Consider the following 17,629-nt stretch of genomic DNA (forward strand, 5'->3'; position numbering starts at 1 on the left):
TAGTGCTGCTATGAATATTGGAGTGCATGAATCTTTTCAAGTTAATGTTTTCATTTTTTCCCTGGATTTATATCCAGAACTGGGATTGCTGGAAGGAACCATCATGATCCTTGGATGCTTTGGTCAGGCACCTCCCTTATGGCTCTGTGACACCTGGCACTTATCTGTCATGTGATATTCTTCATAGAGCCTTGAATTTGTTGGTTTTTCATCATTGTGGGATTCTCTGCATAGAATCCAAGTTGATGCTCAATAATTGTTGAATTAAGAAAAGCATTTTCTAGACACATTTGGATGCTCATTCATCCATATGTTCAATCATTTGATAAACATTTACCCCATATCTACTAAGGGGCAGGCCCTATTTTGAGCTCTGGGGATACAGGTGTAAGCAAAAGAAAAAAAGGCCTGTCTTCTTGGGGCTTACGTTCCAGAGCAGGATTGGCAAGCTCTTTCTGTAAAGGGCAAGGTAATACACATTTTTCACTTTGCTGGCCATGCAGTTTCTATTGCAACCACTCAACTCCACAGTTGTGGGGCAAGAGCAGCCAGAGACAATATGCAAATGAGCAACAGTGACTGTATCCCAATAAAACTTTATTTACAAAAGTAGACAGCAAGTGTGATTCAGCCCTCAGGCTAGTTTGTCAACCTCTGTTCTAGAGAGAAACCAGATAATAAACAAATAAATATAGAATTCAAGTAGTGAGTGCTTTTCTTTAAAAAAAACAGGCAGGATAAGGGACAGGAAAGAGGTGAGGTGGAATTTCAACAAGGTGGTCAAGGAAGGTCTCCCCAAGGAGATGCCATGTGGTCAGACAGCTGAATGCAGTGAAGGAGCAAACCAGAGGGGACAGCCAGTGCAAAGGCCCTGAGGTAGGACCAGGCCCAGGGTCTTCTGAGAATGGGAAGAAGGCATATGTGGAAGAATAAGGCAAGTTAGGGACGAGTGTGAGGGCTGAGATTGGAGAGGTCTTGGCACCAGCTTATGTTATCGTGTGGACTTGAAGTTGAGTCTCAGTCAATTCTCAGAGTTTTTACCAGCAAGTAGAAGGGGTCATGGTGGCTCTTCACAATGCCCACTTGTCCACACAGTGGATCTGGGTGAATTAGGAAAAGGTGCTTCCTCAGATTTTCACTGACACTCAGCCCTTCTGCCAAACATCCTTGGTTGAGGAACAGCTCACACGGTTGTACATCATGGTCCTCGTTCTTAAGTGCTGCTGGGGTTACTTGAGAAACTCCAAATCAGATGATATTTGTGAGACTTTGTAGCGCTTTGATATATTTGCTGTGCAAATTACTGTCATTGAGGCATTGGCTTCTGGGACCCAACTGGGCAAAAGGGAGTGTGCCCACTCTGAGGGGTGCCCCTTGGCCCTTGAAAAGAGTTTCAGCCAATTCATGAGACCTTTCACCCCTGGGACAAGCACTTCCCCTTCTTCCTCATTTTGAGGTAGTGCAGAGCAGTATAGATGAGGAAAACAGGGCAGAAAGTCCTTAGCAGAGGTGCCTTTCTAAGTTATGGAAACTCGTGTAAAAGGAACCTTGTGGCGATAATGATGGTTTTCATTTCCTATTCTTTGTTGAACTACAGGTTGCCAGGAAAGCCCTGTCACACATTTGCATGCAGGTGAAATTTCTCAAAATCTGGGCCTCAATAGCCCAGCAACAGTGGGCAGTGTGGAACAAGGGCTTGAGCCTCACTGCTGTGCTGGTGTTGGCAGCAGGAGTATTTCCTTAGCAACTTGATGTGATTCTACTGGATCTGACTGGAACCAGTTGAGGCATGGGCTGACTACTCATTAGTTGGCCTTCCTTTTTACTTATTATTTTGGATAGGGAGTCTGATAGACAAGGAGAAAAAATGAAAGGCTTTTTCATCATCATCATCTTCCCTAACTTGCATCATCATACATCAGGGGCTTCCAAAAAAACCCTAGACAAACTCATCATGGACCAGCATCTTTTACTTTTCTATGTGCTGTTGGAGGTTTTGACACCAGGGATGAAAATGTGCTTTCCAAACAGTGTGGACTTTACCGAAAAGCGTTGTCAACTGAGTCATCATGAGCTTCGTGGTTCATTCTTTTCCCACTGTTGTCTTCATTAAGTGTACGATTTTCCCTAATTACCCATGCACACAGTCTTTGACTACTTACCCAGGGGTTTGATTGAGCATCTTCTATTCATTTATCAATTTCTAAGAATGAAAAAATTGGATGAATTTAAAAATAGATATTCTTCTACTAGCTGCTATGGATAAAGGTAATTTGTTTGCCTCCACTTAAAACAATAAAGCTAAAGGTGATGGGATAATATTATCAATTTTGTGGTAATGAGCATCTTTCCAACTGTAGCAGTGATTGAAAGATGAATTCCTAGAGTTGAACTTTAAACTTAGATCTGAAGTTCATCAGTATGAGGAGGTACCTGAATAGCGGGTCTGGAAATCTTGAACTTGGCAAAAACATTTTGTTATTTTTAACCTATGCTCTCTGTCTTCCAGGCAAAATGGAGCTTGCTAAATATTCTCTATTGAACAGAGTGGTAAGGTTGAAATTTCTTTTGGCTTGCAGTGAAAGACAGTTTTAGTTCGTTCATCTTGCCTATGCCCTACCTTGAGGGCCTTAACTCAGGTCAAAGGCTACATGAGACCCCGGGCTCAGGAGACATGTTTGGGGAGCAAACAGGCAGCTCCAAATGGCATTGTTCTCTTTCTACAGAATACAGCCCAAGGGTGGCTGGTGAGGAAAATCGGTTTTGAGCTTGTTACTTGCTTTTCTCAACTTGGCCTATTTGGATCTTCTCCCTTGAAATACTAGTTTCTGCTAAAGAGAAAACAGGAGTGAAAGCGAACATCTGGTTTCTCCTAAATTCCAGTAAAGCAGCCTCCACTCTGAGTCAGTGAGTGAGAGAGTGAGGACACAGGAAGCCAAACTCCGTCACCAAACAGCCCCAAAAAGGGACCTAAAATATCTTTTTTTTCAAAGGAGAAGCATTAACAAAATGATGGGGAACACACAAAATAGAAGAACAGAGAGAGAAAAAAGAGGAAGCAGAATTCAGGAGGAAAAAAAAATCATAACATTGGTTTATTGAAAACTGAACAGAAGGCAAAATTGCACCCAGCCTCCTCCAAGCCCAGCTTGTTTGTCAAAACTAACTCAAAGACGGGGGTGCGCATTACCTATTTGTCTCAGAATCTTCAAAATGGACTCAGGAGATGCACTATTTGGAGGTAGTGATGGTGTGCTGGTTACCTATCGTTGTTTCCCCCTCTGTATCTATACAGGTGCTTTGCACATAAGATCTTAGCAGAATGAAAGAACTGATAATATGTTATGCCTACTCACGCCAAGTGAAATGTGGGATTCAGATGGTGCAGGGGACAAAAAAGATGTTAAAAACAGACCCAAGCGGTCCATGTGAATATATATTTGGGCCTGACCCACAGTCCACTGAGGTCAGCGTTTTGACTCTGGGGAGTAACTGCCAGGTGTATAGGAGTCCAGAATTGCTGTCCACGCCAACTGTTCACTGGGAAACTCAGCTCTCACTATGGTCAGCACACGTCCTGCATGAGTAAGCGTCACGCTGCTGACTGTTTCCTTGCAGTGCAGGGCCTTGTCACGGAGCGTCCCCTCCACGGGTCCCGTGCAGGACGGCGTTGCCTTCACACAGCCCTCTCTCCACCCCCAGCCTCCGAGTGGGATAAGCATCTGCAGACGCTGCGTGTAGAGAGACTTAGCTCGGCTGGTCCACTCCACACTTCTCGAGGAGTTTGACCAAATGGCTATCAACCAGGTGTGGGGGATTTTTTTCATTTTATAGGTGACATAAATCATGGAAAATATGTGGGGAACAGCATCTATTATAGGGTTCCCCCCCAGGCCTTTTTAATTTTCCCCTGCACCTCTATCCCTGAGCTACTGTGCCTAAGCCACACTGACTCAGGGGGCCACATTTAGAGAGGTGAGCAGCCAGTTTCTTTCACTCTCACCAGTTGTTGTCAAATATCCAGCCGCACAGAATCTCTTCCAGGTACTTTTGGTGCCTCCCAAGAGTTACCTATTGAATACACTTGAGCGTGGTTCTCCTGTTCTCTCCCTCCTGGCCTCTGGTCTCTACCAGGGGTATCTTTTATCAGAATCCCAAGTGCAATCCCATTATAATAGTTAGCACTCTGTGAGGTCTCCATGTACTTTTAAAGATTTGTGATAGTGGAAACTTGATCTTTTTAAACCAAGTTTGATCCTATTTTGATCAAACTTGATCCTATTTCTAGAAATGGGCAGTGATAAATAGCGGAATATTAAAATCCCACTCACTTAATGGACAAAGTTCCCACATAGGACCTTCCTGATGGTGGCAGGAAGAGGTAGTCAGGTTACTTTCATTTGATTGACTTGAGGAGGGTGGAAAGTCAATAGAAATAATTAAGAGCCTGATTCTTTTTCACTTCACATAACCTTATGTGACTTTAGTAAATAAAGGCAAACAGTTCATTGTTTTTCTTAATTTGGGAGAAACTTTTCCAAGTGAGACAAGGACCATCTTTTTTCCTTCAATAAGAAGCACACACGTTTTCTCATGAAACATGTAGTTGATGCAACACACATACTTGCATTATCTGCAGAGGATCATTGTCACTGGTTACTCTCTTCTAAAAACATCCTTTCAACACTGGATTATCCCCAGCCTCCCTGTCGTGTGGCAGGATCTTAGTTCTCCCACCAGGGATCAACCGGTGCCCCCTGCATTGGGAGCGCTGAGTCTTACACTGCACCACCAGGCAAGTCCCAACACTGGAGAGTTCTTAATCTGGGGGAAGGCAACATTCTGTATCTTCTCTAAAGCCGATCTGCAGCTGCCTTTCCTGTCTGACCTGCAATGTGGACCTCTATTCTCTGAATTCCTGAAATGGAAGATGCTGCTAAAAACATTTTAAAATAGTGAGTCTGGGCGCCCTCTGCTGGCTACTCTAAGTTCTTCAGCTGTGTACTAGCGATAGAGCAAAGCTTGAAGCGGGCCAGGGATCACCAAGAGAAAAAATCCGGACATAGACACATTAATGTATGTGTGTGTAAAATATACATATATAACATGCATATCTATGTATATATGTGTAAGCATGTATATTTTAACTTCGCTCAGAGGCCCCTACGGGGCTCTGCTATAGCAACAATGTAAACCGCTTCTGAAGACGGCCCACATGCGCATGTGCAAACTCACGCACGCACACGCGAGCGCACAGCCACCCTGTGGGCAAGAGAACCCAGACAGAGTTAAAGCTTGAGCCCTGGCGCCAGACCGTCTGTGCTCGCCCACTCCCTACTGCTCCATCTCTGAGCTTCCGGCTCCTCATCTGTGAAATGGGCTAACAGTCCCACGTGGACTTTACATGCTGGTGAAGTGAGACGCTGTATACAAAGTGCTTTGCGCAGGATCTAACAGACGGTAAGTCTTCTGTGTTAGTTCTTTTTCTTTTATGAACTTTAGCATACAAAGCCCTTTTGTTGTAATTTTGAATTTCCTGTCACTGGAGCAGCAAAGGGTCAAAGAAGCCACTGTAAATTGGAAATGACATTTCCTCCGCTCTACAGTTTTCTATGGGGGGCGGGTACAAACCCGACAGCCCCCAAGCCTCGTGTGGAGTTGCCTGGTTCTCTCCTGGCTTCTCAGCGAGCAGCGTTTGTATGGAATTGTCTTTGTCCTCCCCAAGCCTGAGGCCGTCCTGCCACCTGCTACAACCAGAACAGACTCCTTAAACCACCTGCTATCAATCCAGTAATTTCCAGCCGTGAAACTGAAGGTCACCTTAATCCTCTTGAACACAAAGGACTACATAATGTGTCCCCCTGGGGTGGAGGAGGACACACAAGGAGGTTCTGCTGCCTGGTGGCCAGGTGTGTGACTTGCATTCATGAATTCAGATCGAATCGAGCTACAGAGCAGACACCTGGTGGGGGGTTGCGCCTTCCTTCTTTGTGATGTCCCTTGTAATTTGATGGGATGGTCTTGCTGCCTGGGATTGAGTAATGTGGTGATGCTGGGCTCTTCTGAGCGAGCCTCTTGCCTGACTTGGGGCAGGGAAAAGTGCATGGGGGAAAATGAGAGATATGTGCATCATTAATCCGGCCATGCATTTGCCCAGGCAGGCCTACAGGTCACACACAGGATTCCCTGATGCCTTCTGGGCCTCATTCAGGGTCCTGGTGCATCCTCCTCTCAGAGCCTAATTAAATGAGGCCTTCGTCTTCACCTGTCCTGATTCACCCAGCTTTGGAGGCTTTCAGCTGCAGGGCAGTGATTAGCAGCCAAGCATGGTGGTTTTCTCCCCCTGAGCCTTCCTGCCCCAACCTCACCTTTGATCATGGCGGTAATGGTGCCTTTGAGGCCCCTGGAGTCCGCAGCCCTCAGGAAAAAGGTCACCAAAGCAAGGCAGGCAGCTGGGTGGGGTGGGCAGTCAGCAGCCTTTTGATCCTCCTTCATTAGCAACTTGGAAGTTCCACCTGGAGCCCTTGCGCCCAGCCCCTGCTCTGGGTCACTCTGTCTCAGATTAGCTGAGGGCTGGGCAGTAAGCTGAGGGCAGAGGTGGGAAATTCACGCATTAGAGCTGGAAGATAGAGGGGCTCGGCCTATATGGTAACACACCGGTCAGCCCACACCCCTTTCTCCAGCTGTTCCCTTCTCTGTGTCTGGGCTCTGAAAGCTGTAAAACAGGGATAGAAAGAGTGGGTTTGTGAGCAAGTTGTGAGATACTTGAAGCATATCAGGCAGGTGGTTCATATTCACTGAACTCTGCCATTAATTAGTTCATTCTTTCAAAAAACATTAAGGCCTCATTGTATGTACAGTATTATGCTACATAGGTACTTTGGGGTCACACAAGACAATACAGAATACTTCATCCTTCCAGAGATACTGGATATACTGTGAGGCTCGGTAACAATACAAGGCACTGTACTCTGTGTATCAGAGTGAGTGACATAGACAATCGGGGCTATGAAAGACCAGATTAGGTCCTCCTCTTAGTGTGTGTGTGTGTGTGGTGTGTGTGCGCGTGCACGTGTGTGTGTGCAGGCACATACACTGCTTACTGTCTATGCCACAGGGTGATATGAGTATCCCTCTGGACTAGTCATTTATGTGATCATGTGATCATGTGGTCATTTGCACTGTCATCCTTTTAGTGTCTGTTCCTCCTATAGAATGCAAATTCCATGAGAACAGAGGGCATTTTTAATCCCGTTGTTCTTAACAACATGTTAATGAATACAAAATATTTCAAACAGAAGTATACCAATACCATTCAATTTTTATTCAGAAGGCATCTTTAAAGTAATGCCATTTAAGCCGGCTTAGTTTGTGATCAGTTTTCTGTGCAATACAGGCAAACCATTTCCTTTTAAAAAATCTTTCTATTTGTACTTTTCTGAACTATTTCCTTTGAGATACACTCACAATGAAATGGTTCACCACACATTTTTATGCATAATGCATATCAGATTTTACTAATCAGAGCTACTGTGATTGTGATATTTTTAAATGACTATTTTATGTACTGATTTTCATTTTGCCAAGTCTGTAGATAGAAGTGTTATGATGTAAATCTGAATCTTGGGTTAGTTTTTGTTACGCGCGGGGCTATTATACCACGTGTTGTTCTAGTTTTATAAGGATATGTATATAATTTGGTGGACTTCCCTGGTGGCTCAGATGGTAAAGAATCTGCCTGCAATGCGAAGACCGCGGTTTGATCCCTGGGTTGGGAAGATCCCCTGGAGAAGGAAGTGGCAACCGACCTCAGTATTCTTGCCTGGAGAATTCCACAGACAGAGGAACCTGGTGGGCTACAGTCCATGGGTCTCAAGAGTCGGACATGACTGAGTGACTAACACTATCACTCTACTGGTGATTTGAAAACGCTAAATAGATACACTTCTCACTGGTCTTAAATCATAATGCCCTGGAGCTCCTGATTCATTGAATCCATTGTAGGGCTTGGGAGGGTCGACATCCAAGTGAGGGTCCTTATGAGTAGAGGCAAGTGGCAGAAGCACAGAACTCGGGGTGCCTCATGGGTTCTGGCGTGACTTCAGCAGTTACCTTCTCCAGAGTCCAGGGACAAAGCCACACTTCCCTGCTCTTCCCTCCTCGAAGCAGAGACCAGAGAGGACCCAGAGATTGCATCTGAAGCCTGAGCTTTTCCCATGCACATGAAGAAACACTAGCTTCTTCCAACACAGTGGTTAAAAGCACTCTCTAGACTAGCAACAGCAGCACCTGAGAGTGTATCAGAAATGCATTCTTGGGCCCTACTCCATATCCAGGGATTCAGAAATTCTGGAGGTGGGGACTTCCCTGGTGGTCCAGTGGTTAAGAATCTGCCTTCCATTGCAGGGGATGCAGGTTCAATCCCTGGTCAGGGAACTAAGATCCCCCATGCTGTGGCAACTAAGCCTGAGTGAAACAATTAGCCTGCCTGCTGCATTGAAGACCCAGTGCAGCCAAAAAAAAAAAAAATATATATATATATATATATATAAAGTTCTGTAGGTAGGGCTCAGCCTTCTGTGTTTGAACAAACCCTTCAGGTGATTCACACGCTTGCTAAAGTTTGACAGCCATTGCCTTATCCTCAGCTGTCCTCGTGGCTATGAAAAGGGTTAAGAGGAAGATATCCAGAAAGATCAAATATTTATCTAAAACAAAGCTTAAAAATATCCTTCAACCAAGATCAAATCTCCCATGAATTCCTCTCTTGGGTTCTCAATATAACCAGAAAATGAATAAAATTTTTGTTCACTTGCTGAGAAATAGAAAAATTTACAGTTTTGCCACCTGAATTATAGCAGATAACTCTTTATCTCCCCATTATAATTTCCCAGTAATATTCAATATGAATTAATTGATATTTATATTAATTTCTTGGGTATCATCAACAAAACTGTTAGCAGAAACGGCCCAGGATTGGTCAGTTTCACTACGAAGTCTACCCTTCAGTAGGATTTTGATCAGATCAGAAAGAGCAAACGCCTAGACCAAAGGTCCTTAAGTTCATGGCAGGATAAAATGTTCTGCTTTGGGAAAGGGATCATGTCAGTCTTTACTGTGTGGCAACTGAAGGGCCTTTGATAGTGCCTTGTCCTTTGTAGATGCTCAATATGGATTTGGTAAATTAATGGATGGAGAATCCATGTGGGTCCTATAGCTTGAGAATGCCTTCTGGAAGAGGTGACGCATGAGTTGGATAGAAAAGAGTAAATAGAGAAAGAGTGAAGGCATTTTAGGTGGGAAGAGAAAGGGATACATAATGGGCTGAGCAAAAGCTTGGAGCTCGGTCTAAATGAGAGTCTGGGACTAAGTGGATGGCATTGGAGAAAAAGCAGTCTTCACAGGAGGTGACCTAATGTGAATGAGGTAGTAAGTTAAGAGAGCTCTCAACCTCCGATATGTTCCCTATGGGCACACAGTGGAGGATAAGATAAATGTAGCCCCTGAATCTTCCCTGGTAGCTCAGTTGGTAAAGAATCTGCCTCCAGTGCAGGAGACCCAGTTTCGATCCCTGGGTGGGAAAGATCCCCTGAAGAAGGAAATGGCAACCCACTCCAGTATTCTTGCCTGGAGAATCCTATGGACAGAGGAGTCTGGCGGGCTACAGTCCACGGGGTCACGAGAAGGACACAACTTAGCAACTAAAGCACCACCAGGAACACAGTGGGGGATAAGATAAATGTGGCCCCTGAATCTAGTAAAAAAATGAAAACGGGCAAAACAGGAGTGTGATAAGTGTGTTGATGAATGAACTACAGAGACACATAGGTCGCTCCCCTTACCTGGACTTGAGCAGGTAGCTGGATCCAGAACTTCCTAGCTGATAAGATGTCTAAGTTATGACCTGAAAGATGAGTGGGAGGGAAGAAGGGGTTGTGGTGTGGGGTGGGGCTGGATGGGCAAACCCAGGGCCAGGTTCCGAAAGGCAGGCTATGCCATGTTAGAGTCTGAGCTTCCCCTGGAGGGACATGGAAGAGCCCTCAGGAGGTTTAAACAGGTGGGAGGGCAGATCTGTTTTGGAAACCACACTGTGGCTTCAGTAGAGAGAAGAGCTGAGAGGCAGATGGCTGATGATGGTGACTTGACTTAGGGAAGTAGCAATGGGAAAGGACAAGTTTATAAAGCTTGCTGGAAAAAACGATCTGTGGTAGTTTGAAACGTGTCCATGAGTCTTTGACCTTACCGCCACTGAAAGGCGGAATGTATGCTCCCCTCCTTGAATCTGGATGGGTCTGGGACTTGAGTGGAGGTGATCAGCTCAGTGACTTTTGAGACTAGGTCATGAAAATTACAGCTTCTGCCTGGTCCTCTAGGGACACTCCCTCGCCAGTAGCAGGCACTGTGCGGTCTGGGAGCCACGTGTGGACGTTCAGGCTCCAGCCCAGCTCAGGCATCAACTGTCAGAAGCATTAACTGAAGAAGTCTTTGAAGTGACTGCCTGGGCCCCATCAATTCTAATGAAATGATTGGTCTTGTTTTAAGCCATTAAGTTCTGGAGTGTTTTTGACATAGCAGTCACCAGACCACTACCCTGGTATCACCCAGTCAGGGAGATATCTTTTCATCTCCTTCTCATTCTGTACTGTACTGTACTCACCATGATTTTTGGCTTCTGTAGCAACAAACATTTACAGTGAGTGAAAATAATCTACAAAGGCATGTAACAGAGTTGGGGGAGATTTCTGTCCATCAGATATTCTCATTAATAGAATAAGTACATGCTTTAGGCAGATTGGACTTCCCAGTTGGCACTAAATACTGGAGAGTATGTGGATGCTTTAGGTAAACTATTGATCACAGAGAAACACCATTTTTTATAGAAACTACTGTTTTAAAGAAATGGTCACTATATACTGAGCATACTTTTTTTTTTTTTAAGTCTTCAGAGTCCTCAATTATTTTGAGGTAGAACATTATACACACTGGTTACCTCAGTATTGAGTTGCCCCTCAGTAAGATTTCTGGGAAGAGGTCAAAGAGCCCGGTTTCAGAGTCCACAGAAAACCACAGCCACCAGCGACTCAAAGCAACAAGGCCCGGGAAGGTCATGGCGCCTGTTCATTGTTCACAAAATTCTTTTTTCTGGCTAATGAATAGTTGTTAGCTAACAACCAAGGCCACATTCACCCAGGGCATTTTAATGTTCTCCCTGGATGCTGGAGAAGACAAAAGATAAGTTGAGGGACAGGAAGCATGCCCTATTATTTCCCAAGACTTTGAAGACAGAGAAATTCAAATGCTTTTCTCTTTTACAAAATACCAGACTCATGCAAGATGTAATTAAGATTCTATGAAGGCAGAGAATTTCCTTTAAATGAAGCTTATGCTTCACAGAGCATAAGCTGTAAGAAATTCTTTTGATATTTCTAAACCGGAGGAGGAACTCATGTGTTTATATAATTCTTCAGCTAGATGCAAAACTCTGAATGTAGTAACAACAGTTAACGGTTATACAGCACTTACTTTGTGCAGGCAAAATTGTTTGCTTCGCATTTATTACCTCATTCCATCCTCACGGCACGTCTACGGGGTGGCGTGACTATTATCCCTGTTTGACACACAAGGAGACTGAGGGGAACCCCTGGCCACACAGTAAGTCAGGGAGCTCCCGTGCTGTCTCCGTCGAGTCCCTTCTTTCTTCTCTGAGGAGACACCGTGTGGCACAGCAGGGCGGGGAGGAGAGACGGGAATCTGGATTTTAATCTCGTCTCTACCTGAGACTAGTTATGCCAATTTGGACGAGTCATTTCCTCGACCTGAAGGGGAAACTTAGAAGATTCCTCCTACTCTAGAACTTCAGGTTCTGTGAACAGATCTGGCCTCAGGATAACATCAAGTGGGAGTTAGCCCTGGTTTTAGAGGCAGCACTGAATAAGGAGTCTGCAGCACTCCAGGAAGACGGCCGGGAGGTCGCAGCACCGTGGGGCCCTCAGGAAAGGCATGACCCCTCAGGGGCTGGGCTTCAAACCTTCAAGAGACAGGTCTCTACAAGGAGGCTCTGACCTACTGTCATGACATATCTATTTAAAAAAATAAAAATAAAGCATCCAAGGAGAGAAAAATCATTAACAAATGAGACAAACTCTAGGACCAAGTATTATGACCTACATAGAAAACTGAGGAATAGAGGGAGCGATATGAGGTTATACTGACTTTTATTTTGAAAAGCACATAGATTGCCAATGACCAAAATGATAACCATCTCAATTTTGGCTTATCAGTTCTGAGAGTTAAATTCTGGTTTTGTTTGTCCTGCTGAGAAAACAAAACGTTTTTTCAGGACACTTTCAATTTCTTCATTAATTTTTGAAAAAAACTTGACCCTACTGAACCTTGAAGTGAGAATTTCAAAACAGTATGCAGAGTCACATAGGCACTATTATTTTACAGCTGGAAAAATGAGGGTTCTGGTGTCTTGTCGAGGGTCACAGGTAACAATGACAGAAGCAGTGAGAATATCCTGGACTGTTTTCCAGGATGGTAGCGTAGAGTTTCAGACATCCTTAATTCAGTAAGGCTATAATCTGCAAGTAATTACTCCCCTGAAAATTAGTCAGATGGCCACTTACAGTGAAATTCCTTCCACTAATGCTTATTGGGTTCCACGCTGGTTCTGGGAGCTGGACTGGAGCCTGTGGCCATGTTCCTTCAAGGATCCTCAGCCCTTTTCACAGAGAAGCCTCCTTCCTTCAGGAGCCAAGCTTTCCACTTCCTGTATCTGGATCTTCATGGCGGCACAAAATATGAATGTCTCAAGGCAGCATGCCAGCACCAGTGAACTTGGAAATGCAAGGAGGAGACCAAGTGTTGATTTGTATAGTGTCCACTGGAATACAATGCCTGATTTCCTAGGAAGCCAATGAGTCACTGAAGGCAGACCCCCTCCAACTCAGACCCACTGGAAGTTTGAACCCAGGGTTACTCAGCCCACAGGGACTGGCTGAGTGGCTGGAAGGTCCGACGGCTGACTGTCCTCTTGTTTAACAGCACCATGTGGGGCTGCCTGTCGCTGGGGGTGTGGCAGAGTAGGGCATCCAAAGTGTACTCGGTGACCTGGCCATTTATGTGCAGTTTCTTGTTAAGCTCATCAAATTTGGCCAGGAGAGCGGGCACATCCTTCACTTTTTCCCTCACTTTGACCAGCTGAAAAAAAAGCAAGAAGAGTATATCGTTACATCCCTGCAAGACTTCTTCCTTGTTCTTTTTATCCTCCAAGAAGCAGAGAGATAAATGAAAAAAAAAAGTAGAGTGTGCACTTAAGTGGTAAAAATGAGGGTACTGGGGCACACAGAGGCATGAATGAATAAGGAATCCCACAAGCTTCAGACAACATTTGGATTAGCACTCGAAAACCATCCCTGATATTTTATAAAAGTTGGGGGGGGGGGGTTCCAAGTGGTGCACACCACACAATGAAACATACCAGGGAAAGGAGGTCAAGAGCGTGGAGTCAAGTGCGTCCAATTTAACGGTCAGAGTAGGAGGCAGGGCCAGATGATGCAGGGCTTTCTAGCTCGTGGTAAGTTTTTTGGAATTATTCTAAAAGCCATCAGAGGGTCCAAATGAGGACATATCTGATGTAGAGTTTAAAAGGCTGTGTGGAGAACAAGAGATACAAGGATGTGGAGACTAATCCTGGGGCGCCCGTCGTCAGGCAGGTGATGGTTTAGACTAAGAAATATATAGAAAAGATTGAAGTAGATGTAAATATTAGAAATCTATTTTGGAGATTAAACTGAAAGGATTTATTTGAAGGGGAGAGGGAGAGGGAGGCATCAGAGATAGCTTTCCAGTTTGGGCTTTAGTAACCTGGTGATGGGGGTGGTCACTGTCTGAGATGGGGAAGATGGGCGGGTGAGATTTAGGGAGGGAAGACCTAGAGCTGTGTTTTAGGCAAGACTGAGGTGTCTGTGAGACATCCAGAGCCTGAGGCATGGGGGCGAGGTCTAGACCAGGGGTGTAAATATTAGCATCGTAAGTATATAAATGGGATTTAAGTCTATAGAGATGGGTGGACTCAGAATTAGAATGTAAAATTACCTTCTGAAGAAAATCAACATTTTACTTACTTTAGTTCTTTCTAATGATATAACAACATTCTTGATATTTAGAACTAGCTCCAAAGCTGCTGGAGTTGTAGGATCAATTCACTTCTCAAGCAGATCCCCAAGTGGCCTCATAGCAACCAGGGGACGCACTGGTTAGAGGGTGAGCTTTCTAAGTAAATCGGCCTTATAGGCTTAGAGGGGGAAAATCAGAGAAAAACCATCAGTGTTTTCCAGTGTGAAGTTTGTCTAGATGCTGTGAAGTGAAAGTCGCTCAGTCATGTCCGACTCTTTGCAACCCCATGGGACTTTACAGTCCATGGGATTGTAATTTGGGCAGCATATTGATGGGCCAGGTCTAAGGGAAGGACTGATTAACTTGAGTGCTAGTGAGAATGCTGAAGTCGTGTCAGTGCTGCACACGCGTGCACATGATTGTGTGTGTTAAGACCAGCTTACATCTCTAGTTTCCCTGCTTTTCTGAACATATTCCAAAAAGGCTTAGGTAAGTCACAACCTCCAAAGAGTGAAGATCTCAGATCGATCTCTACATTCAATCATGACCAGTTAGCCTTCCCACAGGCTCCGTCTGCCAGCCTTCAGCTGGGGGTGAGGGCGGGCGCGGGGCTGGGACGGCCGCCGCGTGGCAGAGGGGAGGCCGCTGCCACTGTGCTCGGCGGCCAACCTGCCATCTCGGGTGCCAGGTGGGACCCAGCCAGGACCCAGCTGCACAAGGCTGGGGAAGAGGGAGGAAGACGGGGAGGACCGACCAGCAGGCCCCTGGATTAGTCAAAATGACATTACCAGTATCCTTACCAACAAAGTGATCACTGCCGATAATTTATGATTTCTTTACCGTCTCTTTCCCCCTTTTAGGTTATATGTGACTAGCAATGTACAAACTACTAGTTTCAAATGACTTACAATAATTCCTCTTCATGTACTTAAGCCATACTTTAAAAGTATGACATTTGTTTCATTTTGCTCTGTTTAGAAATTGCTTCTTTTTATTTTATTTTATAATTTTGCAAAACAGTTATATGGTTCCATCAGTTGGTTTGTTCAGGAGCTTAGAGAAGCTTTGCTATGGCTTCATATTTGGCAGGTCTAGCACCTCTTCTTTCAGCGTTTTCCCAGCTATTCTTGCTAGTTTTCTCTTTCTACTAAACCTTAACTACAGAAAAAACCTAACAGTATTTTTATTGGAGTGTTACATTATCACGTTAACTTGGGAAGGGCTGACTTTATGAGGTTGTCTCTTCCTATCTAAACACCTGCCATGTCTTTTCACTTGTTTAAGTAGGGGAGTTTTTTCGTTTTTGTTTTTTGAGGATGAGGGATACTAGAGCCTACTGTTAGCCTGTGGGATGATTCACAGGGAAGGCGAGTGATAGAGATGATGCTCAGAAGTTGATACCACTTCTGGGCTCGTGCCCTGGGCCGGGTCAGCGGGGCTGGGCTCCCAGGCTCTGGAGCGGGGCCTGCAGTCACCACGGCTTCAGGAGGGAAGACAGGGAGGAGCGGGAGAGGGGCGAGGAGGTGTCAGTGTGGCAGCGGTTCTCCTCTGATTGTTTGTTTCCTCTGTGCAACAGGAAGCAAGGTCATCAACTGAGAGTAAGGAACAGGGAGAAGGAATTGGATGCTTGAGGAGAAAGGAAAAAGAAAAAAGAAAAAGAGCTGACAGCCATGGAAACAGTGTCGGGAAAAGAACAATGTAGAAGAAACAAGCTTTCCTAGAATTTCAGAGGATGTGTCGTGTTAGAGGGGAAAAGTCTTTGCACTCACATATAGAAGTCTTACAGCAGGAACAGAGAGGTGGCCAGATTTACCAGGCTCGGTAAGGAGGTGGCCTACAGGATTAAGGTACCAAGGGGACCTCTGAAAGAGTGTTCCTGTGCCTTCACCTCATTCCTGCAGAAACCGCACACTTACCACTTCTTCTGAGAATACATGTCTTTTCACAAATCTTGATAGATTTCCCTCTGTGGCATCCTTTAATATGTCTATTAGAGTTCTCAACATATTTGACTGGATATGGATCATAATCTGAATAAAAAGAAGAAATAAGAGAAACCAAACTGAGCCAGTAATGAGCACTGAGAAATGCGCCCTGTGAGAGAAGCCTCCATTTATAGGCTTCTCATGCGAGCCTATGCTTTTCATGCTATTTCCAAATCATTTGTGTATACAGGTTCAAAAGTGCTTTGAATGAATGCCCACCAGCCAAAAAATGTGTTTCCCAATAGCTAACCAAAGCACCACGGCTTCAGAACTTGTCACAAGGCAGCAATGGAGCGAACAGGGATTCTGGAGTCTGATACGCTTGGGTCAGAGCCCTGGCGCCGGCAGTTATAGCTCAGTGACTCTCGCCAGGTGTTCAGTCTCTCTTTCAATATCTTTTTTTGTAAAATGAGGAAGATACCTTTACAGCTCACATTTTGTGTTATTGTGAACATTAAACATCAACACACAGGAGGTCCTCGATAAATATTACTATTAGTTTCTTGCACCTATTTCCTCTGGAGTCAGAGAGTATGACAATCAGACAACCTCATAAGACTGGCTCTGGGGCAAAAGATACCTTTACCTTTTTAATTTTTTTGGATAGGAAACTGCAAGCATAGAGACTGTTCAAGTATAAAGTGGAAGCTGATTAAAGTCTTAACGAGGCCCTCCTATTTACATTATAGTTATCAAACTGGATACTGTACTTGGCTTTCAAAATGATACCACTAACTACTTTCCATCATATACAATTAACATACCAGAAAAAAAGAACACATTTCCACTGCACCCCATTACCAGTGTTCATTGGTATAATTTAAAGAATACAGTAAAGTTTAAAGAAAATGAGAATAATTCAGAATTCACCGACTAATGTTAACCATTGTTTACAATCTCATGTATTATCCTTCAAGTCTATTAATCTCTCCAATTCTGCTTTTTGATCAATTATTATGAAATGAATACTTTCTCATAGCATCAGGAAGTTTTAGAAAAAAATAAAACCTCATTTTTTAAATGATGAATGCATAGCAATCCATCATATAAATAATGCATCAAATAGAGCAATACCATCTTTATCAATAAATGTTCAGATATTTTAAAAAATTGTTACTTTCTTAGACTTGACGCCTGTAAGTGAAATTATAAAATCAAAAGGTATAAACATTTTTAAGGCTATCTTTAGGAAAGAGATTTTCTGGAAGCGATGTTCCATTTTTATACAAAACTAGCTAAATTTTCTTACTAGTCCATTTTATAATATTGTATGCTTGCAGAGCATACAATCAGGATGAGGGGTTATCTTTGGTTCTATGGAACAGAATGAAATGACCCCAAGTAGCCTAACTCCAAAGGACCCGATCTAAGTTTAGTGTTCAGAACACAGGCAGAATTCTTTGTCAGGAGACAACACTCCATGGGTTTCTCACGGTCAGGTGGAAGCACTGACTGCCTTTAGTCGGGACCATGTCTGTAGAGCCAGCAGCATGGGAAGACAGACAGTGTTTGTAATGCAAAGC

At 44.2% G+C, this 17,629-nt stretch overlaps 1 protein-coding gene across 2 annotated transcripts in view; it reads right to left on the bottom strand.

Moving 5' to 3' along the window:
- Positions 1-12,198: 12,198 nt before the first annotated feature.
- Positions 12,199-17,629, bottom strand: part of PTCD2 (pentatricopeptide repeat domain 2) — a 29,147-nt gene continuing 23,716 nt past the window's right edge. For both annotated transcript variants that reach the window (XM_061129577.1, XM_061129576.1), the window contains 2 exons: positions 16,038-16,151; positions 12,199-13,203 (listed from right to left, as the gene is read on the bottom strand). In XM_061129577.1, coding sequence (XP_060985560.1) covers positions 12,979-13,203; positions 16,038-16,151 — 339 coding nt within the window. In that variant the 3' untranslated portion in view covers positions 12,199-12,978. The remainder of the gene's footprint in view (positions 13,204-16,037; positions 16,152-17,629) is intronic.

Source organism: Dama dama, chromosome 25, assembly GCF_033118175.1.
Source record: "Dama dama isolate Ldn47 chromosome 25, ASM3311817v1, whole genome shotgun sequence".
Classification (NCBI taxonomy): Eukaryota; Metazoa; Chordata; class Mammalia; order Artiodactyla; family Cervidae; genus Dama; species Dama dama.